Source organism: Anopheles moucheti, chromosome 3 (genome assembly GCF_943734755.1).
Source record: "Anopheles moucheti chromosome 3, idAnoMoucSN_F20_07, whole genome shotgun sequence".
NCBI classification, from domain to species: Eukaryota; Metazoa; Arthropoda; class Insecta; order Diptera; family Culicidae; genus Anopheles; species Anopheles moucheti.
The window spans coordinates 74,439,931-74,466,405 of NC_069141.1; the positions used below are offsets into that span (position 1 = coordinate 74,439,931).

Below are 26,475 nucleotides of genomic sequence, written 5' to 3' on the forward strand. Positions count from 1 at the left end.
CTCGCAGGATGGGATTTTTTGTTGGTCCTCAACGAACATTTTATAAAAGATCACACATCCTGATCACACCTACCGCCCAGGTCGTGACCGGAGATATGACGAGCCAAAGAAGGTAAGGTGGTAATCACCGAAAAACAAACAGACTGGGGAAAAAACCAGAATGTCACTCGCAGGTCACAGACTGATTATGTCTAATTTATTTCAAAACCCTCCCCCAACCTGTCCTTTATCCCTTCTCGACCTTACACAAGAAGGTTGCGTCTTTATTCCAAATCGGCGGCAAGGTTGTTCTCCAGCTAAAGTGTCCCAAAAAAAGCTAATGATATTGATCCGAGCAGCAGGGTGGGCTGGATTCTTCTTCCTTGCCTTATGGAAACGATCGCATGGCGATGGCGGTAACGTCAAATGTGGAAGGGTAATAATGATAATGATGATGGCGGTGTTGTAATTTTCTAGATAAACTATCTAATGATACAGAACGCAACTTCTCCATCCGAACCGTCAAAGGCTTGTAAACGAGGGTGACATATTGGACGCGAAGCGAACGTCATAATGTTCAGCCGCGGTCACCCTTGCGTTTGTCTCTGGGATGTATGGATAGATGGATGTTGAGAGGATTTTATGGTTGTGTAGTTATTTGATTGCCTCAGAGGTCGCTGACTGTGCATTAAGCCGTAGAACAAACAAATCAGCTGTAGAACGAGCGGCATAGTGACACTCCATTAATGGGTTATTGATGGCGCTACGCGGTTGGGATCTGAACTGTTCAGATGGTTGAGAGAGGCGAATAAGACACGAAGAAGTCAGAATAACATTAAACAGTGTAATCAGACAAAAAAGGTTAGTTCTTCAATAGAAACACCCACCATTTCAACATATCTTTAACGTTAATTAATTTGTTTTAGATGAACTACGAATGAAGGACCTCTTTGCCATTATTCAGGCACAAGAACTCAGCAAAAATGTCTCCAGTATTAAAACCAACAGTAAAAAGACAATATACTCCACTTACCACGTTGACGAAATCTTGAAAAGAGATCGCCTCCACCTTGGAGGTCTTGGCTTTCAGGGCGCGATCGTACAGTATGTCACGTTTATTGGGCGGCACGTTGGCGAGAAATTCTGGTGATTTCAGTGCTGCGACAAAATCGTCCACAGGAATTTCGCCAAATCCTTCGGGATCGAACTGCAAACGAGAAGAATGCAATTGCATTGGACAGTTGCACAACGAGCACGCGATGATCGCGGTGGTGATCGGCCATGTTTGTGGTGGGTCATGCTTACCGCATCGAATAATTGACGCCATTTCTGTGGAAGTACAAGAATTACAGATCGAGCCGTCAGTTAACAATCGGAGAATTGGAGAATGTTCCCCAAAATGCATTTGCCGGGAGAACACCAACGCGTTTGCGTTGGGATCCCCCAAGGAAAGTTTGCTTCCGTCCGTATACTCACATCCTTCATAAGTTCCCGGCGCAGCTCCACTTCGTCATACTCCGAGTTGAGGTCTGTGTGGTCCGTCTCGTAAACTGGTTCTCCGTCGCCGGACTGCGAGATGGTACCGATGCTGCCGAGTGAACCGGCAATCGTAGAAATGTGCTCGATATCGGCCAAGGTTTCTTGTTGACTGTTGCTGGCAGCATCAAGCTTGCCACTGCCCCTATCATAACCGGACCACATGACGTGCTGGTTTGCATGGGCTGGATGAATCGAACCCGGCAGATGAGCTGTGAGTCACCAGGTAATGACTATTGAGATGTCGCACGGAATAGAGTGTGTCTGTTTGTGGGGTCTGTTTGTGAAGATGTCCCAAGAGCGCTGCCTCACAAATTCTTGCTCGCCGCGGTTATCGCCTCTGTCGTCATCTCCGGCATCCACCGTCCTTTTGAATAGCGATGTTGATATTAGCCATTTGGAGGTGAGTCCACCAACTTTTGGCCGTGAATTATGCAGGTAACATAGTTCACAGTGTCCCTCGAATGGCATCAAAAAGTGATCTAACATCTTACGAGCTGAAAAAGAGAAATGTAAGAAAGTATAAAAATATTAGTTAGCACATAAAAATTATCTTTAATCAATAATAATTTCATTCCATCAAATCTCGTGTCGTCGACCACCATAGCAAAGACCACAACGACCGTTATTGAGCGGCGCCATAACACAATTGCTGTACGCTACAAATCAATCCGCTTTCATCGATATTAAAAAAAAGGGACAATACAATAAAATTGCTGGCATTGCAACGCAAGATTATGTGCGACCGATAAACTCTTTTGTAATGTCTTATTCAATTGAAAACGTTGTATTGTCCGACACTTTCTAATGGTAATCGGGGGATGGCACTGCAACGGAATCTGTTCGGTTTGGTACGTTAGAATTATCTTTCCATTTTTTTCTTTCCAGTATTCCCGTTAGGTTCGGTGATCCTTATCGTGCGACCATGTTGCAGGCATGGCCACCACCATACGAAACATATCCCAAAGGACCCAAAGGCTGAACATAAAAACGGTCAATCACGCCTGTTTCCTCATTTGGGCTTCTGGATGCAGGCGCAATGTTTATAAATCATCGTCAAAACCTGCCGTCTCTACCCGTGCAGCGACTGCGGGACTCAGCGCCATCATCAGCCGGAACCCCTGGGGTAATGTCGAATTATTTCGGTAGAACGCAAAACCGAACCGTAGTAGTTTGGTTTCTGTTCTGGTGCGTTTGTGTGGCCGGTGATGGTAGCGCGTGATAACGAACGAATGGGAAAGGTCGTAAATTTGTTTAGAAAGGCATGAGATTATAAATTTCGCTTATGAAAGGTGTTAATTTTATGGGAGTTGGAAACGGCATCTGTTGCCTAATACAGATAAATTTTAATTATTTTGTTGTATTTTTTAAGCATTTTAACAATTACTCTTCTTACATATTTTATACAAAATAGAAGGTTTACTAGTACACGTTAATGATATCGAAAAAACTACTTCTACAAGCTAAGAAAAAGGTTTACTCGAGATTTTTATTTAAAACGGGGAAAGGCTGTGTATTGTTCTAAATTAATTGGGTCTAAAAAATATATTATTGCGTTACATAGGTTAAAGATCATTAACGTGTACTTTTGACGTAAATTAAAGCACCATTAGATTATAAAACAAACAACTGACATATCAAAAGTTAGAATTTTTTTTTAATTTTTTTTTTTGTAACAATAATCTATGTCTAAACTACAGTCATTTCCCAATTTACGTGACACTCGAGTTACGCGAATCTCAAAATTTTGACCGTTTGTGTAATTTTGTAAGTGGAATAGAATGTTTTTTGTCAAATTTTAATTTTTCCTTAAAGTACGTTACATTTTAACATTATAAACATTAATTTAAGTTTAAAAAAATAGGCTAATAGTCGAAGTAAACATTTTAACGTTTCATTAATTTTGAATGTGCTCTTTATCGCAAAAAGAACAAATCTTTCTTCTTAAGTTCTTTTAGAAGTTACGCGAATTTCTCTAGCACGCATTATTAGCACAACTCGGTAAAAGACTGTACAGTTAATGTAACAAGTTCTTCAGTTCCTACAACTTAATAACTAACGCTCAATACGAGACGATCATAAAACTTTACGACACAAATCCAGTACAATTGATGAAGCATTTCAAATCGCCAAACCTTTTCGCCGTACTAACACCCAAACCAAACGAGCAGACAACTGCAACTGCACGTCTGACCAACAGAGTTTCCACAAAAAAAAAGGGGAAAAAAACCCGGCCTGCCCAAAGGCTGGTCGAAAAATTCCCACAATTAAATTAAATTGAGTTTTGCGTTTTGCTTCGCTTCCACTTATACCACCTACCCCGGTGCGGGATGGACAGTGTGGATACAAAGATCCGAAAACAGATCCCTGGTGGTCTGGAATGGTCCACCGGTGCACAGTCGCACGACCGCGCAAAACCGAAGGCGACATATCCGCGCGCAAGCCGTGGCACCGCTTCTATGCCGTGGCTAAAGCCAGTTAATATAAATCTGATTATAATAAACTAATGATCCTTTCGGATGCACGGTCTCACGGGTCGGGTGGTGTGTGTGTTTTTTTTTCCTTACTTTTCGGTGCATGGGCACAAACAGAGATCCCGGTCAGCAGCACGGGTGACATAAGCCGAACGACATCTCGCGCTCGGTTGGCTGGTACCGAGAGCATCCCGGCGATCTCTCAAACACACAGCGTGCAAGGTCTTTGCGGGACCACCACTGCGCGGGATTCGGGATTGAGAGATGAGTGATTATTTACCGGCGCTCTGGAAGCAACTTAATTTCGTACCGTTTGCTTTGTTTTCATTTCTCGATCACTTGTTTTATGTTGTGTTTTGTACACCCGTGAAGGATGCAGAGGATTCCTTCGGCTGGACGTTGCTTGACCTCTTTGCGGTCCCCGTGCGGGGGGATAGTTTTATTTCTGCACGACCCTTTGTTGGCAGCATGGTTTTGGCGTTCACGCTGAGTTAGATGTGAAATTAAAATTTAAACATGTCTTTATTATCCCTGCCCTAAGACCCCGCGGGAGCGCAACACTTTGTTGCGCCACCGCGTACTGCCTTGTCTGCCTTTTTTTTTTTTGGGGAAGTTTATTTGTCTTTTCGGGTACGTTCTCAGACATGCCCGATCGCCGACGATGATGACGAAGACGACGACTATTAACACCTCCTTACGGTGGATTGTCAGATCGCGGAAAGATTACACCGGCACGCCACGCTTGCCGGGTGTAGCGATGGAAGAGACCAAGCGTACCGAGCGAGCAAACATAATCAGACTGCTTGACGAAAGCGGAAATGAATACCGGCCCGGGTGGTGGTGCTACAAATTACACGAATCAACCGAGGCCAACCGAGGCGGGGGCACGAAACCGCTTGGTGGAAATGGGCTGTATTGAATATTGAGGTGAAACAAATCACGATCATTAACAATGATGTGAAACGGTGAACTTTGATGATGCCGCTGGGAAAGAAGCGTCGCTGAATAGATTTGTTGTCATTGGCCACCAACGTGAGAATATGTTGTTGTTTTGGTCGATTTGTTTCCCGCATGCATTACCGATGGGCGAATGTTAATTGGTTTTCCAATCTGTTATCAATTTGCTTTCCGGAAAAAAAACCTCTCCCACAAGATACTTAAGTTTAATATTGCTATGATTAAACAAAATGATTCGAAAAACTATGACTATTGTTTATTATTAAGGAGTATTAAGTACTTGGACTCCTTGGCAAGAAGAAGCGTGAAACTTAAAAGGATAATAAAACTGCATCATCGTCCATACAAAACGCACCATGCATCACCACACTTTGGACCAAATGCTCTTCTCTTTTCATCATTGCATTCTACTCCCTTCTTAGCACGGGATTTTGTAAGCGCCAAAAAAAGCACATCTCATCATACATTAAGACCACACGGCATTGATGCTGTGCAGGAATGATCGCTAAGAGCTGCCGTTTCAGGGGGAAGCTAATTGGATACCACGATGCATAACAATGGTTTTATGGTTCAGCTTTTTTTTTTTGAGCCTGGTCACCGCACCAGATAAAATTTGGTACAATTTATCTAATTGTTTTGGATTACCATTCGTTGGGTGTTCGTTTTTGTGCTTCTCGTTCGCGCAGACGGTTAAGCCGCGAAGATTTCCATTTAATATAATGAAATTCTTCATGTTTAAAGTTTAATAGATAAGTGAAAAACACACTCCAAATCATTATATTTAAATCCCAACGGATATAAGTACTCGGGATATCTGTTGGTCATGGTCATTACAATAACATTAGACTACTCTCTTTTCTGCATTATTTTCTCAATATTGAGCTATTCCAGATGATTATCAGCGTTTTTTCCACGTAACTCGCAGAAAATGCAAGGATTAGCGATTATTATTATGGATCTTGTAGTGTTCTTCACCACAAGTTACGGGAAGGATACTATTGGAGCGTAAATAGACACCTTTCAATGCAGTTGGATCCCTCCATAGTAAAAACGGTCATATTGTGGATGTATGTAAGCTTAAACGTATGGATATGGATATTGACTAAGAGGGAAATAAAGGAAGTCATTAGAGTTCACTCCATATCCCACAGATAGCGACATTATCCTGATTATCCTGATTATCCTGATTTCCATCATCTCTAGCATGAAGAAGTGATCTTTTACCAGAGTGTAATCTATCAGGATATGAAATATAGCTTACAAAAGCAATTCATAAGACTCCTCAGAGTTTCCAGACGTCCTGGACGAAACTGACACCAGATTACCTACATCTCCAGTATGAAGAAATGAACTTATGTCCATGAACGATGGAACTACCATAATACGAGTTCTTACAAGAATACCCGTGTACTCCCTGAGATAGGCTCCTTGTCCTACCTTCTTCGTGCGCTCTTTGCCCATCGTGTCTTTTGAACACATCATTTTATTATTGTACTTTGTTAAATTAATTGTCAATTTCACTGTGTGTCTTATTGCAAAAGTTAAAAAATGTTGTTTGAAGTTCCAATGGAGCTGCCTGGTTGTTTATGTTATTAGCTTTGATCAAACTCAATAAAGCTTCGTAGAACGTGAAGTTTGAACAACATTTAACTAAGATAGATGATAAAATACAAAATGAACATCCAAATTTTCTTATGGAGCTTAAAGCTTGCATGAGTTGGTTATGTTACCTTTAGATTATTCACTCATAAGATCAATTAATTTAAACAGTGTGTGATATAAGTAATGATTTTATTATGCCGTGTAAAAATGTGTTGAACTCGTCGTTGATCTACAAAAACAACGTCCACCACACACACACAAACCCTACGCACTGCACTGAACGAGAGGTTTATGAAATTTTTATGAGCAATACAGCGAATTCCATCAGCTTATATTATTTTATCTTTGCATCTGCGCTCACTAATGCAGTCTGTGTATCGACCGCCGATCCACGTCTGGCGTGCATTTTTATTTTTCAAAACATGCACATACACACACATTTGAAACAAAAAAAAAAGACTCAACTATCGTTGTGCAAACCACCGAAACATGATGATAAAGTACAGACAATGCACCAGGCGAAAGAAACGTGCGAAAGCGTTCCAAACCGGGGCCCCGAAAATAATGCAATAAAATGCAACCGATTGCTGACATTCTCCGCAGCCCGAGATCAAAAACAATGCAGACGGACGCGCAAAGAAAGCGCATTGTCTCCCACTAGCGTTTGAATTGCTCGCCTAACGGTACATTTGGCTCAGACTTAGAAGCATTCCGAAGGTCACTGCAGATTGCGACGACAGATGCAACCGTACGTGAAAAATGCGCCAACCCATCCGTTCGCTGCCCAGTTGGAGCCTTCCCTTGTGCCTTCTGTGCTCGCTCGCAATCTAACGTCTGGCGATTGTCTTAGACGTTGTGTGTGTGTGTTTTTTTATTTCTTTTCTTGTCGTTCGATTTTGATCGAGTTTATTTTGATTATTACCTACTACCACGTTCGTTCCAAAAATTTGAAGCAAACACAAAAACCCCACCACCCGAATTGAAGTTGAACGGAACTCCTCAAGAGGACTCCTTTTATGGACGACAAAAGGGCCAACAGGGCAGACGGATGAAAAAAGGAGCCAAATTGTTGCGCCGTCTTGGCACTTCTGTTTGAACTTTTGTGAACATATGCCACCGGCCTAACGTTTCTCACCATTGGGCTTCTTTTCAAACGAAGATAATGCATTCTGCAGTTGATCGTATCACTTGTGTTGTTGTTTATAGCACAAATAAAAAGTGCGCACAGGTTAATGTTGATAACAGTATCGAACTATTTGAGTGAGTTTTGACAACATTTTCCGGCTCTGTCCACCGTTTTAAGCAGGCTTGATTAGTACGAATGACCAACATCACATTGCCACATGGGAATTGAAACGTGGACGAGTAAAACGAATTCAAAGTTAGCCCATTACAAGATCATCTACAAGACCATATGTATTCCTCATGTATTGCAGATCAGTCATCTTCAATAGAGATGACATTGAAAATCAGAAGAAAAATGCGAATGACGTGAGGTGTTGCAAATATGGCTTGCAACCAGAAGGAGATGGATTCAACATCAGAACTCAACAGATTCACATCATCACATCATCATCAAAAGATTAAATGGAACATCAAAGATCATTTCAAAAGTTCAAATGAAATTGGAAGCGATCATGGAACAACAGCAGACGGATTGTAGCTTTTCCCCTGATGAATATACATTACCCTACTGACAAGGGCTGATAAGGCCTGAGAACGAAACCCTTTAGTTAAAACAAAAATATTCATCTACAGTAATGTCAAGCATTAAAGCTAGTTCGCATTGCAAATGCCAGTCTTTACGTTAGACCGAAATAACATTATTTTTATGAATTATGATTATTATATGTTCATTATGATGTATGAACATAAACACACATTTTTATCAACGTCAGTAATTTAACTTGCTAATAAACCTTTAGCTAATTTATTTTCCTTTGTTTCTTCCACTTGACCTACCTATTTTGCTTGTAAATTTTGTTTTTGTTTTGTATATCGTTAGCTGTTCCTATAGAATGTATATTTCATTTTTGGAAGATATACTTACAACAACATGTTGCGAGAGACGTCCCTATAAGCCATTCTGTCAACATCAAAAATACGATGCGCTCTAACTAGTTCGTTTTACTTGACAAGCGTTTTGAGTTTTATACCTACACATATATCAAGTGTGACAGATTAATGGTACCAATTCTAGTCTTCATTTTGATCTCTCGAGATTCTAATCATGTGGAACTATCTACATAATTATACATTAAATAAGGTAACATAACCTTACGATTACTATGATCTTGGGAAATTAGTTTATCTTCTGGCATTGCGCCGTAACAGGCGGTAGAATCGAGAGTTGCTTTCGGGAGATTCAAACACATCATCATCACCGTTGGTCCACCGTGTAATGATTGGCTGTTCGTTGAAGAACCGTTGGTATGCGGCTGTATCATCTGCCGCAATCACCGTACTTCTTTCAATGCGATCTTCATCATCCCCATTGGCAGGGCTACTGTGGCAGGGAATTGCAATGCGTGAATAATCACCTTGCACCTCATCCGACTGATAGCGGGAGCGTAAGAACAGTGTCACTGTCATCGTGAAAGCAAATGCCGCTAGCGCAACAAAATCGTTCTCATCCAGGGCTGGATCCGAGTAAACGCGCTCGTAGTTTTCTACGTATAGCCTACGCACAAAGTGCCGCAGCGGATAGTCCAACCGTGCGCCAACGATCACATTTATTCCGTAGAAAATGAAGATGGTACCGAATATTACCGAGCGCGTGATCAGTATGATCGGTAGGGTCAGATTCAGGATTGCACCAATTACTATACCGCCTAGCGCAACGTACCACGAAACGTTCGGTAAAACGTAAAAATTGCCGTCTGTAAGAATTTTAAAAGGTAAATTACATTAATATGGAAATGTAAATATAATTGCGATGCAATCGCGCCATACTTACTTGTCACTCCGAACAGGGTGAGACAAATGAGGTAACCGGTCATGAATGAGCAGAATACCTTGCCTGCGTTTGGCGCATATATACCCAGCAGCAGTCCAATTGCAGCACCCGTAATCGCTCCTCCTACCAAGCATGATATAATCCATTCCTGTGATAGCGGTTTATCGAGCATGTTCATCGATTCAACTGCTGCCAACATTCCCATACAGCCCACAGTTGCGGGACACTTTACTAAAATGGGCAACCATCCCATAATCACTTCCAGCACCGCTATAATCGTCAGCACAATGGCAAGCAGACGAAGCGGAATGTTCAGCCCATAACATCCGGCCAGATCTAGGAACGGTTTGCACGAGTACGTGTGTGTTGGTACGTACAGCGCAAAACCGCGATGTACGGGATCAATCACTGCCGTAACGAACACCATGCCTTGACCATTTAGTCGACCGTATTTGTGCCGGTTCGGTAATAGTGGGTCGTGCAAGGTATTCTGCTGGCCGGAATGTTTTGCATTCGCGTAGCTTATCACGTTACGAATCGCGGAAAAGTAAGCTCTTTGCGAAAAATCATGCGATGGCATGATGTAATAGAAAGATTCATATTCCAACCGTGCCTTCCCGCATCCGTTCGGTGATCCCTGAAACGGTTTGGCGACCGAAGCTGTCGGTGTATCGACAATTATGGTTTCAGGCGTAAGCGTCAAATTGAGGATGGGTGATATTTCGACCGGGAACTCTAGATTACATCCACCCGGGATCGGTGCCGAGGTGTTGTATAGCATCAGAACCAACGAAACCCATACCGCTTGAAGAGGATTCAAATTGAACGCGTACAGATCACCATCGCCGTACATTAGCAGCCCAACATTCAGCCCCGTTAGATGTCCTCCGTCCACGATGGAGCTGTTGTAACTAAGCGTAACATTGTACTCAAATGCATTCAACTGCACCAGCGCATAGCCGGTGGAGTTGCCTGCATTTCTAGAATAATTTGCAATGTGAATGCGCGTATTCGAGTACGGCTGCAGGACGATTTCGCGATAATCGTTGATATCATTTGGCTTTAACGCTACGGGAACGGTCAACTCTATGACCTCTTGCGCTGTTATCACCCAAGCCCCGAACGTACGAAACAAACAGGCAGAGAACAGTTAGTTAATGGGCAGGCTTGAAGCCAATGTTATACAGCTTACCTAACTCCATACTCGGGAGTTCAGTGGTGGAAATGTTTTCGGAAGCATTGTTGGAAGCGGGAATAGATGCGTAACACGTCGAAAGTGCAAATAAATAGTTAAACAAAACGAAAAACCGAGCACCGAAGCAGGGCAACATTATTGCGCTGTCTACACAAATCACAAATTGTTTTGTTTTCTGATCGGCCTAACTGACAGCAGTGTTGCCGATTTCATCAAACTGTCAAATTGAAATTGTCAAAATGTGTTTGTTTACATTATTATCGTTCCAATTTGAAACTCAGCTCATAACCGTGCTTTTTCTTCAAAATCGGCATTTTACAAACATAATTAGAGTAGCGCATAACCGTCCGAAGGGTTGATAATGCATGGAAGCTTGTCACTTATTTTACGAATAGCTCAAAGATTGTGTATCGACACATGCAAAGCAAAACAAAACGAACAGTGTTCTAGAAGCAAATGAGAAGGAGAAGCAACATTGGCTGTTTCCTACTTGTATTATTTAATTCGTTCCATCCAAAATGTTTCAGATGCAGTTATGGGCAAAATTTGCTTCAATCCTTCACTCAGGCCAGGTATGTTTATGTTTTAGAAAACAAGACGCCAGACGTTAGAAGGCCATCCAAACTTATGCTTTCGTACTTAAGCATCGCTTATCAATCAAAGAAATAAGTGGATGTATTAATTAACACGAAGCGACATTCTTCTAAAGTCAGTGTTATCTTTATTTCGACCGCAAAACAAACCTGTTCTCTGTTTGTTACAGCTTTTTTCACCATACAATGTTAACATTCGTTTTGCAACAATTTAATATAAATGTGAAACTTTTTAAACGTTACTAAACTATTCAGAACGAGCAATGTGCGTGCATGTCCGTTGGGCAAAGTTGCATTCAATAAGTAATTTCTAAACCCAAATCCAGTAAATAGTGTGATGTAAAACAGAGCCATTTTGTAGTTTGTTTTATTCCATCCCAATACTCGACCAAACATACAAGCTCTCATTCAGGACCTCTTATTCGCTTCAAATCTGGTACTCGCTAGGCAAAACGCGATCCAAACTAAAATTTCCCGCTCGCTATAGCAAAGCCGGCACGCGAACAACTTCCGTTTTGTATGGTTAAAGATTACGTTGCAAGGATATGTAAACAAGTGTTGTGGTATAACATTTCCAAGTAGGGTTTGTTTCGTGTTGAGCTACCTAACTGCGAACCTTGTTTCGACTGCACTGTATGTAATCTTAGCATTTATTAATGTTTGTTAGTTAGATTGCTTGTCTTTCTGTTCGTTTCTTTTCTGTTTTTGGTTTCTACTTATTATCGTTTGAATGTATGTCACTCTTACGCTATCATTTACCTAAGGATCATTTAAACTATAGAACAATTCATTCTCAACAACCTTCTATTACTAGATTAGTCTTCCTAGACATACTTTCACCATCGCCGCGACACAAAACAACACTGGTGTAGTTAGCAACTTTAACGATTTTATTGCTCCTTTCCCTAAACGCATCAACCGCGCAATATAACTGATGATCCTTCGAACAGAAACCAAATATATTTGTAGCAACTACAACCGTTGATTTTTCCTCTAATATATAATAACAAGTGACGAACCGCGCTCTCTTCTAGAAAGTCTTGGTTTTGGTCCAACCTTTTTTGCCGCTCAAAACCAAATATTTTATTTAAATAAGTCTTTTCTCGCAACAGTATTACTCTAGGCAGCTTAGCTAATTTATAAGACACTACTACTTCATGCTACGAATGTATTTTTTTGTTGTTGTTTGGTTTGCTAAAAGCTCCACCGAAAATAAAAGGAACTGTTCGGTGAACTATAAACTGTATCATTGTAAACTTATTCAACTTAAAATCAACTCAACAATTGTCGGAACGAAACGAGCATAAGCTTACGGTTTGTGCGTCACCAGCAAAAGCAAATGTGTGGTAACAATTCGTTGTCGATATTAATAGCCAGCCAAAACGTTAGCTCAACGTCCAGGCTCTATTGTGTCTTTAAGTTATCGTCTGTATGTTTCTATGGTCTATTTTTGTTTTTTTTGGTTCAAATGTTAATCCTGAGAAAAATGTTACAAATTTGCTTGTTTTGTTTCTACCTATACTGATATAACATTAAATTGATTATTCTCTCATCCTAAGTGGAGTGCTTCATACAGCTTCGCTTTAATGGCTCTTTTTTTTTCTAGCATCTATTTGGAAAAAGGTGCTAACGAGGGCAAAAGACTTTCAAACAGCTGACATGTTATTTTATTGTTATGCGGTAGAGCCTTATCATCTTTATCACATGCATTTGTATTTTTTTTTTGCAACAACCTACCCCAACCACCTTGCAATCGATTGCAATCTGCGTCAAGCTTTACGTGGGCTTTTAAAAGGCGCAAACGCTGGCTGGACGTAATAATTGATTGGTTAGAGGAAAGAATATTCTACTACGCACCCTGCATGATTCATGATCTCTGCTGTTGCCCTGGTGCATTCGTTGCTTACTTTCGCTTAGTAACAGGATCACGCATGCGACACGGTGGTCGACTAAGCGAAGATTAAGCTGCCTACTATTTCGCACCTATCACTACACCACACCAGAAATTCATGCCGCGCATAGCAAGCAAGCGATGAAGGCATTCTAGGCGTGGTTGGAATTGTGTCCCATATCGTACCGAACTCACAACTCAACCCACCGTACAGACAACCTCCATTAAAACGGGATGGACTTTTTCCGTATGGCACTGGCAGCAGCCATAGCCGGTTTGTTTGTCGGCGTTCCCGGCACCGACGTGGACGTGGTCAGGTTGTGCTCCATCATTAGCTGGGCGGTGCGGTAAAACTCATTGTCCGGATCGAACAGGGCAGCGGAAAAGTATTGACTAAACAGCCGACCCATGTACTGATCCTTGTTGGCGGGCCACCAACCCTCCAGGAATCCAATATGGCCACCGCGCGCCGTTATCAGGATGGCGACGTGGGACGAATTGGCGGCCGCCTTTACCGGGATCGCTTCGAGCGGCTGGAACGGATCGTCCGCCGCACTGAGACACAGCAAAGGCACTTTAATCTGGTGTAGTTTGTTGTGCAGCGTCGCGTCCGTGTAGTAGCTGTCCACATCCTTGTAGCCGAAATGTTTCGACGTGAACGCTGAGTCAAACTGTTTGATGGTTTTGCTCTGGAAGTGATTAATCGAACGATTAATAATGAATCGGAAAAAAAATCGTCCCATTCTAATGGGGAAGCGATAAGATACAACCTACCTGTAGCACCTGGTTCATGTCCCAGTCGAACTCTTCGCCTCGCAGTATATCATACTTGCTCACCGTTCGGCACAGGCTCGAGGCTAGATGCCTACCGAGCAGATTGTTCAGTATGGGCTGCTCAATGCTGGCACAACCTGTGAAAGAACAAACGTAAAACGATAAGACCCCATTGGAACCCATTAAGAACGAAGAGTTCTATAAATGTTACTTTAGAAATAAATCCTCTAGAAGACACAAAAATTAATGTTCTAGAAAATCAAAGCTAACATTCCCTTCGTCGCCTTGTCTAAGCCCTGTACATGAGGGATACATCACACATGCTGTTGCTGCTTTGTTTGCCGAACAAACGCAATATTTGGCAACTGATAAGCCTAAGCCTCAGCTGCTCTTGAGATTAACGCTTGGTTGAAATATAATCATACCTAAAAATATTTAGCTTTTTAGCGTTGTCTCTGCGTTGTCTTTTCCGGATGTTCGTTACCTTCATTGTACAAATGGCAACATCAACAAGTTTCACTCGACAAGGTTTTTTGGACCCGTGATGTGTGACGATCGATACGTATACAAACTATCCATTGCTTCATTACCATTAACATGTCACCAGGGCGAACGTAAACGTACCGCAAAGCGATCGGAAATTATTGATAAACTGCTCTCCCGCACAGCACAAACCCAGCTGGCACTTACCCTTGTGTACGTCCCACGGTACGGAGATAATTGTGGCCGCGGTCAGGATCGATTTCGCTTCGTCGCTGTGGCGGGCCAGATAGTTGCCGAGAATTAAACCACCCATCGAGATACCGGTCGCACCGATCCGTACGTGCGGGTGCGTCTGCTTCACGTACTTCACCACCTCGGCCAGATCCTCACAGTTGGACGCACAGTAGAGGCGGGGCGTCTTCAGTGCGACACCGCCGAGCCCACGGTTGGTGAACACTACCGTCCGGATGCCGATGCGGTTGGCGGCCGTCACCAGGCACTTGATGTACTCGGCTTGCGATTCACCCGTCAGCCCGGGCAGTATGATGATGATCGGTGCCTCCGGATCACAGCCCGTCTCCAGCCAGTCAAGCGCCACCTGGCCACCGTCCTTCAGCGTTAGCACCTCGCGCCTATACTCGACCAGCGGCATAATGTTCGACCGGATGATACTGGCAAACACGGTTTGTGCACGACTTTCCACGCACCAGAACGTGGGCCAAAATTTGTTCTCCAGCGTTGGGATGTGTTTGCGGAGGTACTTCTTGAACGGTCCATTCGAGACGGCAAGAATAGGGCGCTGGAAGGAACAGGGAATTCGAGGGAGAGAATAAGACAGTTAGAACAGATTCGGACGAGAAGATGTCCAACCCATTAGTACCTTGACCACTTCCATCAGGTAGTAGATGAGATAGCCTACTAGAACTATTGCTACCAGATGCCACCGGGGCAGGTTGGTCAGGTAAGTGTACAAGTAGGACAGCATTTTCAGGACTAGGTTTTAACTATGCGGAAAGTTACTGATGTTTGGTTCCTTAGTTCTAGCTATGATGTAATGTTTTCTGGAAGAGAGCATGCAAAAAAAAAAACGGATGAGTTAAATAGGTAAGACAGTTGTGCGATTAAATTCTCAGTAAACCTTTGAGTTCCTTTTTGGAATGTTGGACTCCTCAGTAACTTTGTACTTAGAATTGAGAGATAAGATGTCTGAACTAAACATCGATACGACTTCAACTGCCCAAATCATGCAGTATATCCCAACACCGCTAAGACTTCAGAAATGTGTGGAAAAACCAATCATTTTCCAACTCCGCACACACACGTACCCCTACTACCCTACGAAAGCCACTCGTGTTGTTCCAATATGGAGGTCATCGCAACAACCTCTCGCACAAGCGAAGTTCTCGACGAGTCTGTAACAGAGCTTTGGCAGTTCAATGTTCTGCATTTAGTACACACGCTTGTTGTGTTGCATGCACCGACTGCAACCGTTTGGCAAGCGGCACCAGAAACGCAACGTACAGACAGCTCGAGGCGGCTTCGTACCACACGGAACCACCGAAAGCACCTGGCTGGTACTACATCAGCGCTGGCCTTAAAGCGTCGTTTAAATGTAATCGATTAAATACGATTGTATCATTTAATGGCTTGCGAAGGGGTAAAACCATCGACAAAAGCAACATGTCGAGGGCATGAAACACATGCTGCTAAAATATGGAGGAGTTTTCCACGACATGCTGTACAAATGTCAATTGTTGCGCGCCTCCCGCCGCCTTAAGAACGTGCGTGCGTGTTAATGAAAGGGAAAATTAAAGAACGCGGGAAAACTCTCTGTTCACCACTAATGCCCCCGGGGAAAACAAATCAAATCAAACGGCACGGTTTGGAGGGGGAAAAACGGGAACACACACGCGTGATCAGGTCCGAATTTCCATACGGTTTTGTTTGGTCGTCTTTCACCATTTCTGTTTTTTGTTTTGTTTATGACCCTGTGCGTGGGTGGTTGAAATAAAATCCCCCCATACCTTGGGTGTTTGGCCCTCGTTTGCCTAATGCATCATTAGTCCCGTCCTGATACTGACCGCACGATAAGGCCATTTGCTGTGTTGTGATGGTAGGACAAAAGGCCACATGCGAAAAGCCGCACTAGGGGAAAATCGATACGTAAAGGTCAGTGGACGAGCCACTGAAGCAAATGGGGGGGGTGGGGGTTTGGGTTAAGAACTCGCCGTGTCGGAAAAGCATAAAATGGGGAGCTTTTTTTGTGTTGCTCAATTTTTTAGCTTCAGTTGGTAATAAAAATCAAAGCCGTGGGAAATTATCACGAATTAGCGGGTTTCGATCGATTGCGATGGTGAACGATCCGGTAACGAATTGTGAACCTTTTATGTTGCGCTCTACCCATGCAGCACATGTTGACGCACCGTGTCCTATTAGCTACTAGGCGTTGTTTGTTTTGCAGCAGCCAACGATCTTTGCCCTCCACCGGCTGTGGTACAGCGAGAACAATTTATTTAAACCCTCGTGATTATCCTATAAATACAAGCGCGCCACACACACTCACTCGTTCGCAATAGAAACCCCGCACGCTTTTGCACAGTGGACGCAGACCGTAATAAAAGTGATTTCTTTTTATTAAACGGATATCGATAATCGCAGTATTTTTTTAATTAAAGTAGACGCTTATACCTTTCGAAAGGCGAAAAATGAGATTGTACAACCCCGTACTTCCGGCAAAATAAATCATCACAGTTGCCATGACCGTAAAATTGAGCAAATGAAAGGGAGTAGATTGAACGATAATATTTCCTACAATACTGCAGTAATTTTAATTATTTGGGGGGAGGATTTTAATGTAAAGATGGACGAATTCAAAATTGTCCTAAATAACGTTTAGTCTCAGTTTGTACATCATACAAAACCATTTGGAAGCAAAAGTTATCAACATTTCATGACATCCTGTATTTATCCCGGCGTTTGAGTGTGCTGCATGCACTATGCTTTTCTGAGCAGTGGGGGTAAAATAAAAGGGTGAAAAATGCACGCGACAATCACGTTTTAAGGTTTGGTGGTCGCACGCATACAAACACCCGGTACAATATGCGCGCGGTGTGTAATACGCACGCGATCGAAAGCTCTAGACGACGGGGCCCGATCTTTACGATCACTCATTTGCGGCGTTTCGTTTTTTTTTCACCTCACTGTGTATGCGTACCGCATTCGAAGGTTTCCAAATCCAAATACACCCTCTGCTGTAGCTCTTTACCACCCTCAGAGAGGGTGTGTTGTTTCCAAAATACGAACACGGTAGAGATTACACTGTTATCGGGTATTGTCGTCACTGATAAGGTCGCGCCATACATCTCCAACGGGCTCAAAGTTAAACGCATTCATCATTCGCCCATTATCACGATCCCTGACTGTATTGTTTCACTCAATGTCTGATGGTGTACTTCCGCAAATGTGACCGCGGTCATCAATGTCTGAGGCACAGCGAATGGACCCTGTTTTCGTCCCACTTAACTTTTGCGACTGTGCGAGATGACTGAAGTATGAGATCACTCACCGACTGCTGGTTTGTTTGGCCCGACGAATTTGCAAGCGTGCGCGCGCGCGCACCGTTCCACGCTCACACCGGGGGATGACCTTAGCTGACGGATTCGCGCACCAGACTGACGGTGGATGCGTCGCGTTCGCGATACTTAACACCCGGCGCAACGCACACTTGCGTACAACGGTGACGTAATGCGTTCCACGTGTGTGCGGTATGCGCAGAGGAACGCGAACACGGCCACAGCGGGCGGCTGTATGTGGCGGCCAAGGGATGGTTTCGTGTGCGTCCGGCTTATGCCGCTACTTATCACCTCATGAAAGAGGATCGCACTTGCTTTAACCCGGGGGTATGTAGTGCGTGTTGAGGGTTTTTTTTTTGTGGCCAGCACTCAGAGGGATTTAGCTTTACCCGCTTGAGATTATCTCGTGGCAGGGATTATGTGTGGGTTTCGTGAAAAACCGTTCCGGTAGCAACAATTACTAAAGGATATGAGCTACTAGGTGGACTTTGGGTGCAAAGTTTGGTGTGTTTATTATGCTCGGTTCGATTGGAGATCAGAAGACTACATTTTGCGTGGTTACTCATAACATAACCTGTAATGTTCATATCTGATTATTCAAATTAAGTAGATGAATTGGTTAGTTGATGCGTGTCTGATGACGATATAAATCCATTAAGGATCCTTTCATTGCTCCAATGTCGAAAGGATCTTCAATGAGTCTAGTAGTAGCCTCTAGGGTAGCCTACGCACATTATGACCCTTATATCTGAAGATTTTAGAATTCTTTTCAAAGGAAAGTTGCTGCACGAGAGAAACAGATTTGCGATAGTAGTAAAACTCTGATTCCCTCTATTATCCGAGTCTTAAGGGTCGTGATCCTCAAATGTCCGGAATTCTAAGTATCGTGAGTTCAGGAACCTTGCCTTATCAGATATATCGAGTGAGATCATCGTAGACATCTAGCACTACAACCTTTGATCTTATTTATCCATTGCAGGACTCTCGGTTCACAAACTCCAGGAAACTATACCTCGAAGAGATCGTCGGAACATCCATTAGAAGTTATTTGTTGTGTCCGTAGGCTTCAAACATTTATTCTTTATATGAATATATGGATTTGAATAGAATGGCTCTACAAGTTTAATATGCTTTGATATGCTACATTAAGAAATACTACATATCGCGACTGTTAAAGCTAGAACTTGTTACGACACTCAAAGTTCCAGCATAAAAATAAACCTCTGAGACTCTCAAGCCTAAGGCATTAGATTCATCGGGCATCTTGTGAGGTAGCCATGTTATGCAACTTATTCCTAACCTTTCTCCGGAAGTCGGGACTTCTTCATTTTGTACCTTTAAAGCACTGTATACTAACAATCCACTAAAAACAATTTAAACCAAACTAAAGACTCTCTCTCTCCACCTGCTAAAGAATACCTTTTCCTCCTTCCGGTAGTACGCAAGTGAAAAATTAATAATTGAAAGACACTATCCGGGCACTTCAGGCTCAATTGTTTCCATTTTGCTACCCTACGGATATGTACAAACAATAATAAAAAAAGAAATAACATCGTATGGAAAACTCCCGAGGCACCCGAGGGGATCTTTTAAGCTGGAGGAGCAATTTAAACTTCTCACCCTTTTGCCCGTGACGCTGTTTATATAAGGAAAACCTTCAACAGACAGACGAATACGTCCAACGAGTTTGTAGGATGAGCTTCGGTTTCGGGTAGCATAAATTTGGCTTACGATTGCAATTGCCACTGTTTACTGGCTGCACACACAGATCAAACACTCTGCGCGAGGTAACGGAATAACGGCCAGTTTGTTTACTTAACCCAAACATGGCAGTGCCCCAGACATCCGCATTGGCAAATCGGACTTGATAAGAAACATTCCTCCCCTCTCATCCGATGTGCTGAATGAAGCATCATCATATTTTGTTGTTACTTTCACTAGGTTACGTCCTCGTTTAACTATCAGACAGTGATAGAACACACTTACTTAACTGATTGTACAAAGAAATGCACAAACTTTACTTAAAAGTGTTGACAAAAAAAGCAAACAAACAAATACTTCTCACCCACACACACACGCGCGAACACACTTATGCGCAAATACAAAACGTGCCAAAACTGCAGCCCAACCACGTGTTCGTGTGTGTCACGATACGGTGCAGAACAACAAATAGTTGTTTTGTGCATTGTGACTGCCAGCCCCCCAAGCCAAGGTTTTCATATCGTGTAAAGTGTCCTTTTAAGAATGGACAATAGAATATGAAAGTTCCCTTGCCTTATGTGCATTTATGTCACTACAGACCTGGTGAGGGCCAACTGTAGTCCTGCCACGGCAGGGGAGAGGATGGCGCATGGTTTCGCTCTTCCGGCCTATTTGTTACTGGAGGGTATCTTCTCTGTGCATCTGTGTGCTGCTGCTGCTGGTGCTGCAGTAAATAGGTTGCATTCTTGCTTTTCGCTTTCGTGTTTGTCTTGGCCCTTGTTTGCCAATGCGCCAATAAGGAATGGTACATTTAACTTCGTTTATGCCTTGTTTGGGAAAATCCATATTGCAAACCAAAATGCCCCGCATATGTGTGTTGACCTTTTCCATCATATGCACCAGTTTTTCCATACCTGTACTCTATCAGAGTGCGATCGGTTGAAATCCATCCACGGCAGACACACCGGGGGGGGGCATGCACTCCTTTTTTTTAAACTTCACAAGATCTGCACATTAAACCAAATCAATCAAACACCAACCCAGGGACATAACCGAACGATGTCCTCACAATTCGACACACACACACACATACAAACTCACAAAACAGCTTCCATTGCAATTTGGTCCCGGGACTTCAATGCGGATAAAAGCCCCCAATGTAACAGCGTGGCGTCACACGTGAAACAACTGACGAGAACTAACCACAAAAAACACACACACACTCTAGCAATCACTCTCTGCACACCTCTGGACCTCTACCCGGTCATTAACCCGTTGTGGTTCCGTCGCCCACGGGGTGACACGTTACCGGCGCACTGGAACCGGATACGAGGTTGGTTGTTTGATGGAACCATTCGTCTAAAAACCCCACCGACACACAATACAATCCCTTCACGCACAGGGAGATGAGGGGGAGGAGGTGGTTCCTTTTTCTTTTGAGGATAAACACCCAAGATCCAGGTTCCAGGATACCCCCCGGTACTATTGGTTCTGGTGAGCAGCTGAGCACGCGGCGCTAGACTGGATGGTACCAGGACGAAGAACCACTGCTGCACCCCAAACCGGCGGCTATTTCACCGTACCGGCGGTATGTGGCACCGACTCGCTCACTCGCTGGTACTTTCCCGCTCACACCTGCAGGCGTGTGTGTGTGTGTGTGTATCCGTGTCCGGATGGTGGACACACATCACCCGAAAATTCCGGCTGCCGCATTGCTGATCGAGCGCGCAACGTACAGGGTCGGAAAATTCATGCGCCAACCGTGCCTATGTAAGCACTCTTACATTAGAGTATACACACCTCAACGCTGGCAAGTAACGGAGAGCATTAATTTTCCTTTCTGTGTGCGAGAGGAAAATGGTTTTGCCCGTTTTGTAGATTTCCACCAACTAAAGAAGGTCCTCTCTCTCTCTCTATACTACACTCTACTGAGTGTGTGCCGCTTCCCAAGGGAAAACTGTTTTTCCCAAACCGACACACACAACAACAGCGAGAAAGAGAGATTTTTCATGAATGGAAAAACACGTGGTGTTTTAATGAATTTCTGTTCATATGTTATGTGACCAACTTCCAAAGAGGGAAAACACAGGCTACAAGAACTGGAGGGTTGCGGAAGAGAGCGCTTTGGGAGTAAAAGAAAAATGTTTCACTATGGTCCATTGGAGCCTTGTTTTATTTAATGTATATTCAACTCATTTACTCAGTACATAAATATTCCAATAGCAGGAAAAGGAGTTTCGACAATATTAATTGTTGGATGGCGGTATAGTCATTTTACTAATATTTTCTAAAGAGTTTATTAAAAATTCCTCAAAGTATCAAGTATCACATCTCGATATGTGACTCCGCACTGTGCATATAGTCGGCCAGAAAAGACTTCAAAAGGCCAGGCTTGGGTTGTTCGGTGTCATTTTAATGGCATGAGGTTGACACCATTATGCGTTCAGCGTTTAAATCGTGGAGCTTATCGTTTAAGCGAGTCCTCCAATGTCCTTTTGCATATGAGATCCCAGCTTCGATAGTTCAAACCTACGTCTGGATTGCAATATGCATCGTATCATCGATTTTGTTTTCGGTGTTAACTTATGACCCAAGACAGCTTAAATTCGGAACGGCTTCAATATTATACATTATACAAACAAAGTACTTTTTTAGTTGAATATATATTTATAAAAGCTTTATTCGTAGGCAGATTCATCAAAACAGATGTTCCATTCCATTGAACGATGTGTATACGTCTGATTATATAATATTAATGATATAACTACAATTTAATTGTATCCCAAACTTCATAGCACCTGGGCAATGCCGCCTTCCACGACAATGCAGGCCGTGTGTCGAACCAACCATTCGGCGAAGTTGGGTGATAGTAAGTCGAAAAAGAAAACCGTGTAGCCACACACATTTCCCTGCTCAAGTTGTGATTCGTCCGTCAGTGCAACTCGCGTCAAAACTAGTTTCTTTATCGCAAATTTTCACACGTTTCCTGCCTCGATATTTAAATGGGTAAAATTAATGTACGAAATTGTGGAAAGAGAGGAATAACTCTGACTCTGGCTGACAAACAGACAGTTACCGAATACAGTTGTGAGGGAAGTAGTTTTACAGTATTGCATAAAATAAAAAGCGTAAAAACATACAATATTCTCGTGTCTACTACTTTGGCCTACCATACCTATGCTGACTTGATGAGAATCTCGATGTAAAGTGTTGTCAAGTGTTTGCTGAACAAAAGGTTTGATTAATAGAAATTATAGGTTTCTTCGCGAAGGATCGATGGGTTGGGAAATTGGGGGCTGAACTGCACTAACTCCTCTCCAGCCAAATCTTACGAATGCCGCGCTGCTTATCATAGAAGTACACACGCATACCGGATGCGTCAGCCTCTGATCACGAAATTATCTAACGATTCCTTTTTCTTTTGGTGCGCTCGCGCTCTCAAAAGTCTGCATCGAGCGTGAACACGTTGTCAAGACGGTTTGCCATCACACCCCACTTTTGGTATTCGCCCACCTTCTTCTCGAAGAAGTTTGTCTTGCCCTCGAGCGAGATGAACTCCATGAAGCTGAACGGATTTTTGGTGTGGTAGATCTGGAAATGGAAATGAAAGGCATTAACTACCGCCACCACTCGCACAAGACGCGGCATCATATTTCCATACCTTGTCACAGCCCAACTCCAGCAGCAATCGATCGGCCACGAACTCGATGTACTGTGACATCAGATCACAGTTCATACCGAGCATATCGACCGGTAGTGCCTTCGTCAAAAATTCTTGCTCAATCACAACCGCATCACGGATGATGTCCGTCACGCGCTCCTTGGAAGGTTTCTGTACCAGATACTTGAACATCAGGCAGGCAAAATCGCAGTGCAGGCCTTCATCGCGCGAGATAAGCTCGTTCGAAAACGTCAGTCCCGGCATCAGTCCACGCTTCTTCAGCCAGAAAATGGAGGCAAAGCTACCGCTGAAGAAGATACCTTCAACGGCAGCAAACGCAACGACACGTTCGCCAAAGTTTGCCTTCTTGCTCGAGATCCAGTTCAGTGCCCAGTCAGCCTTCTTCTTCACGCACGGCAGCGTTTCAATGGCATTGAACAGGAAATCTCTGAAAACCGGGGAAGGGAAGGTAAAAATAAAAGAATATTATTTTATTGTCTACTGACATCATTCACACACGCACACATACCTTTGCTTTGGGTCGCGAATGTACGTGTCGATTAGCAGTGAGTACATCTCGCTGTGCACATTCTCCATCGCTATTTGAAACCCGTAAAAACAGCGCGCTTCCGTAACCTGTACCTCCTGGCTGAAACGTTCCACCAGGTTTTCGTTAACGATGCCATCGGATGCGGCAAAGAAGGCAAGCACGTGCGAGATAAAGTGACGTTCATTCGGTTTCAACGATTCCCAGTCTTTCATGTCCTTGGACAGATCCACCTCTTCCACGGTCCAAAAGGAAGCTTCAGCCTGTAAATGTGAGGGACGATGGGGATCGTTACGATTAGGTCTCTAATATTTCTCTCGGGTGCACTTGCCCGGTTGCGTAAATGCTGTACGGCAATATGCTTCATACCTTCTTGTACATCTGCCAAATGTCCGGATACTGAATGGGGAAGATCACAAACCGACGAGGGTTATCCTTCAGCAGTGGTTCGATCGATGGATCGAACGGAGCCGATTCCTGCAGATGGACCTCGGACAGTTCGCTTTTGGCTAGTTCTTTCGGATCGACAGTATTGCCGTCCATTGTTTCCTTGTCTTCCTCCATCGCGGTCGTGATGGTGCTTGGTGTCGCCTTGGTCGGGGTTACGTTAGCTCCACTTTCCGTAAGCACTTTGCGAGTGTTCTGCAATTGAGTAGAGCACAACATACATACAATCGGTGCTAAGCAACACAATTATAACTAGAGCTGACTTAGGAACAAGAATGTAGCAGAAAAGGGACTGAATTATTTAATTGCCCTTTTTTAGCGCAACCCTTCGGGCCAAACCCTACACTGGCCGTATTGGAACATTGTTTTACTCTTATTTACATTTCGCATCGTTTCGCAGCACAAACTAATGCAAAGTCGTACGTAATGCGCATGTTTGACAGTTCGTGTCAGTCAGATCCCTTTCTCGTTTCCCTTTTGCTACACAAACATCGCAGAGGACCGCGTTCGAATTAAAAAAAAACACATTAAAACGCTGGTCCAGGTAGGCTGTTCCGTCGAAAAGGGATAAATCAGCTGATTACGCGAGGTAAACAAATGTTGCTCACTTGTTCCCCAAAGAAGCGGTTCAGCATCATTTTCGCGTGTTTAGGAAGGGCGAACACGTTTCTTCCTATGCTATGGAATTATTCGGATGCATAAAAAAATAATAAATTGTAAAAAAAAGGGTGTACGAACTGCAAATGAAGATTTTCTTCATAATTTCCTTTCCTCTAATTAAATCCCTTTGCACGAGGGTTTTCTCGGACACATGTTACAAGCATGCCCACGATGTAAACGACGCCACCGTTAGGTACGTGTATTTTCTTGTACGAATACGTTTGCCGCTCACCGTGGAAAAATTGGCGCGACTCACAGCTATCTTCCGACGCAGCGATGCACGCATTTGGAGGGAAATGTAGTTGTCAGATAAATTGTAGCAAATGCGCGCCATTTGAGGTGTCATTTATTTTCACAAAGCCCTGCAAATCTACCCCCGCAGTGAGAACGGGTATGTATGGCCTGCACTGTTGCTGTAGCCTATAATAAAAGGGATGGCCAACCAAAACCAAACCCTACGTACGACCGTAGATGAGAAAAATCGCGAACCGTCTTTTATGTTGTACTTGGGTAGCGCGTGATTGTTATTTCACAATTATAATACGAAAAATATATAAAGCGATTTTTGGAAGCTATTTCACAATATGCACATGCAGACTGGGCAAGCCCACACGCACGCTACTCTTACCTTGATGATACCCTCCATGGCTTCGGCTAGGTTTTCCTTCTCCAGAACCATCTTTTCACAAGTAAGTTTTCACAGAAGTAAAAAATAACACAGTATACAGGATATACAAAAATTCAGTTCACACCAGACTGCACTTTTGGTACTGCACTCCTTTGTTTTAGCGAGATCGCAACTATTCGCATCCGTTGTTCGTCGAAGTATGAATAAGATTGAATGAAACGCTACACATCGAACCCACTGCCCGGTGAAGATGGCGCCAAATTTTTCCATAGCGTTTTCCCTAATTTTGCATTCTGTTTATAATGCTTTGTTCAATGCTTTGTGCGTTGAAGGGTGTATGTCTGTTCACAGTCTATAGTGATGGATGCGAAATGCAAGCGTTGCCCTCTAGTGGGAAAACGGAGAAACGCTAGGATATGGGACAAAATTTGAAAAAGTTTCGAAAGGAAATCGTTGAATCGTATTTTTCTTCATGTGTAAGTTAATTAACATCTAAACTATGTTGAAACTGTTTATTAAATCTATATATTCTTATTTTTAAACGAAATCTTCTTGCTGCAAATGTGCGTTTAAGTTTTTTTCGAATCTTCGTGCAAGCCGTATCGGTCGTAAAACAAAGCTGGGATTGGATTTGATATCGGCTCTGTCTTGTGGGACCAAATACTCCACCGGTGCGATGCAAGGATATGAACATACTAAAACCAAACCCTTGAGATATATTCTTTTGCATGAGTCTCACAAGAGCTAATGAAAAATCTTATTGGAATCAGAGGTTATAAGACATGCTGTACAAGTCGTATAGGAAATAACAATAAATAT

The 26,475-nt window shown here is 43.2% G+C and overlaps 4 protein-coding genes across 5 annotated transcripts; all 4 read right to left on the minus strand.

The window, feature by feature from the left end:
• Positions 1 to 910: 910 nt before the first annotated feature.
• Positions 911 to 1,680, minus strand: LOC128303004 (uncharacterized). The gene is made up of 3 exons (XM_053039855.1): positions 1,456 to 1,680; positions 1,285 to 1,308; positions 911 to 1,186 (listed from the first exon to the last, which is right to left on the minus strand). The coding sequence occupies exons 1-3, from the start codon at positions 1,678 to 1,680 to the stop codon at positions 911 to 913; spliced, it is 525 nt and encodes a 174-aa protein (XP_052895815.1).
• A 6,769-nt stretch (positions 1,681 to 8,449) lies between these two features.
• On the minus strand, positions 8,450 to 10,845 carry LOC128302598 (transmembrane 7 superfamily member 3-like). Its single transcript, XM_053039453.1, has 3 exons — positions 10,697 to 10,845; positions 9,505 to 10,605; positions 8,450 to 9,427 (listed from the first exon to the last, which is right to left on the minus strand). The coding sequence occupies exons 1-3, from the start codon at positions 10,833 to 10,835 to the stop codon at positions 8,856 to 8,858; spliced, it is 1,812 nt and encodes a 603-aa protein (XP_052895413.1). The 5' UTR covers positions 10,836 to 10,845; the 3' UTR covers positions 8,450 to 8,855.
• Positions 10,846 to 13,001: 2,156 nt separating this feature from the next.
• Positions 13,002 to 18,062, minus strand: LOC128301256 (protein ABHD1). Its single transcript, XM_053037638.1, has 5 exons — positions 18,006 to 18,062; positions 15,321 to 15,501; positions 14,648 to 15,239; positions 13,958 to 14,094; positions 13,002 to 13,872 (listed from the first exon to the last, which is right to left on the minus strand). The coding sequence occupies exons 2-5, from the start codon at positions 15,423 to 15,425 to the stop codon at positions 13,408 to 13,410; spliced, it is 1,299 nt and encodes a 432-aa protein (XP_052893598.1). The 5' UTR covers positions 15,426 to 15,501; positions 18,006 to 18,062; the 3' UTR covers positions 13,002 to 13,407.
• A 4,311-nt stretch (positions 18,063 to 22,373) lies between these two features.
• On the minus strand, positions 22,374 to 25,888 carry LOC128302255 (ribonucleoside-diphosphate reductase subunit M2). 2 transcript variants are annotated; one of them, XM_053039037.1, is made up of 5 exons: positions 25,657 to 25,888; positions 24,291 to 24,563; positions 23,904 to 24,184; positions 23,375 to 23,822; positions 22,374 to 23,304 (listed from the first exon to the last, which is right to left on the minus strand). In XM_053039037.1, exons 1-5 carry the CDS (start codon positions 25,705 to 25,707, stop codon positions 23,152 to 23,154), a joined length of 1,206 nt encoding a protein of 401 aa, XP_052894997.1. In that variant the 5' UTR covers positions 25,708 to 25,888; the 3' UTR covers positions 22,374 to 23,151. The 2 variants fall into 2 exon arrangements, with proteins under 2 accessions (XP_052894997.1, XP_052894998.1); XM_053039038.1 differs by lacking the exon at positions 25,657 to 25,888 and adding an exon at positions 24,632 to 24,733.
• Between the last annotated feature and the right edge of the window lie 587 nt (positions 25,889 to 26,475).

What these genes read in the sequence shown, in the direction of transcription:
- LOC128302598 (XM_053039453.1), bottom strand. Translation starts at nt 10,835, where the DNA reads ATGTTGCCCTGCTTCGGTGCTCGGTTTTTCGTTTTGTTTAACTATTTA. An exon ending in ACTCCCGAGTATGGAGTTAG is followed by an intron (nt 10,606 to 10,696) that starts GTAAGCTGTATA and finishes GGGTGATAACAG; the next exon opens with CGCAAGAGGTCATAGAGTTG. An exon ending in CACCCTGTTCGGAGTGACAA is followed by an intron (nt 9,428 to 9,504) that starts GTAAGTATGGCG and finishes AAATTCTTACAG; the next exon opens with ACGGCAATTTTTACGTTTTA.
- LOC128302255 (XM_053039037.1), bottom strand. Translation starts at nt 25,707, where the DNA reads ATGGTTCTGGAGAAGGAAAACCTAGCCGAAGCCATGGAGGGTATCATC. An exon ending in CCATGGAGGGTATCATCAAG is followed by an intron (nt 24,564 to 25,656) that starts GTAAGAGTAGCG and finishes ACTCAATTGCAG; the next exon opens with AACACTCGCAAAGTGCTTAC. An exon ending in TTTGGCAGATGTACAAGAAG is followed by an intron (nt 24,185 to 24,290) that starts GTATGAAGCATA and finishes TCACATTTACAG; the next exon opens with GCTGAAGCTTCCTTTTGGAC.
- LOC128301256 (XM_053037638.1), bottom strand. Translation starts at nt 15,425, where the DNA reads ATGCTGTCCTACTTGTACACTTACCTGACCAACCTGCCCCGGTGGCAT. An exon ending in ACCTGATGGAAGTGGTCAAG is followed by an intron (nt 15,240 to 15,320) that starts GTACTAATGGGT and finishes TGTTCCTTCCAG; the next exon opens with CGCCCTATTCTTGCCGTCTC. An exon ending in ACCGTGGGACGTACACAAGG is followed by an intron (nt 14,095 to 14,647) that starts GTAAGTGCCAGC and finishes GTTCTTTCACAG; the next exon opens with GTTGTGCCAGCATTGAGCAG.
- LOC128303004 (XM_053039855.1), bottom strand. Translation starts at nt 1,680, where the DNA reads ATGTGGTCCGGTTATGATAGGGGCAGTGGCAAGCTTGATGCTGCCAGC. An exon ending in GCCGGGAACTTATGAAGGAT is followed by an intron (nt 1,309 to 1,455) that starts GTGAGTATACGG and finishes GTACTTCCACAG; the next exon opens with AAATGGCGTCAATTATTCGA. An exon ending in GGCGTCAATTATTCGATGCG is followed by an intron (nt 1,187 to 1,284) that starts GTAAGCATGACC and finishes TCTCGTTTGCAG; the next exon opens with TTCGATCCCGAAGGATTTGG.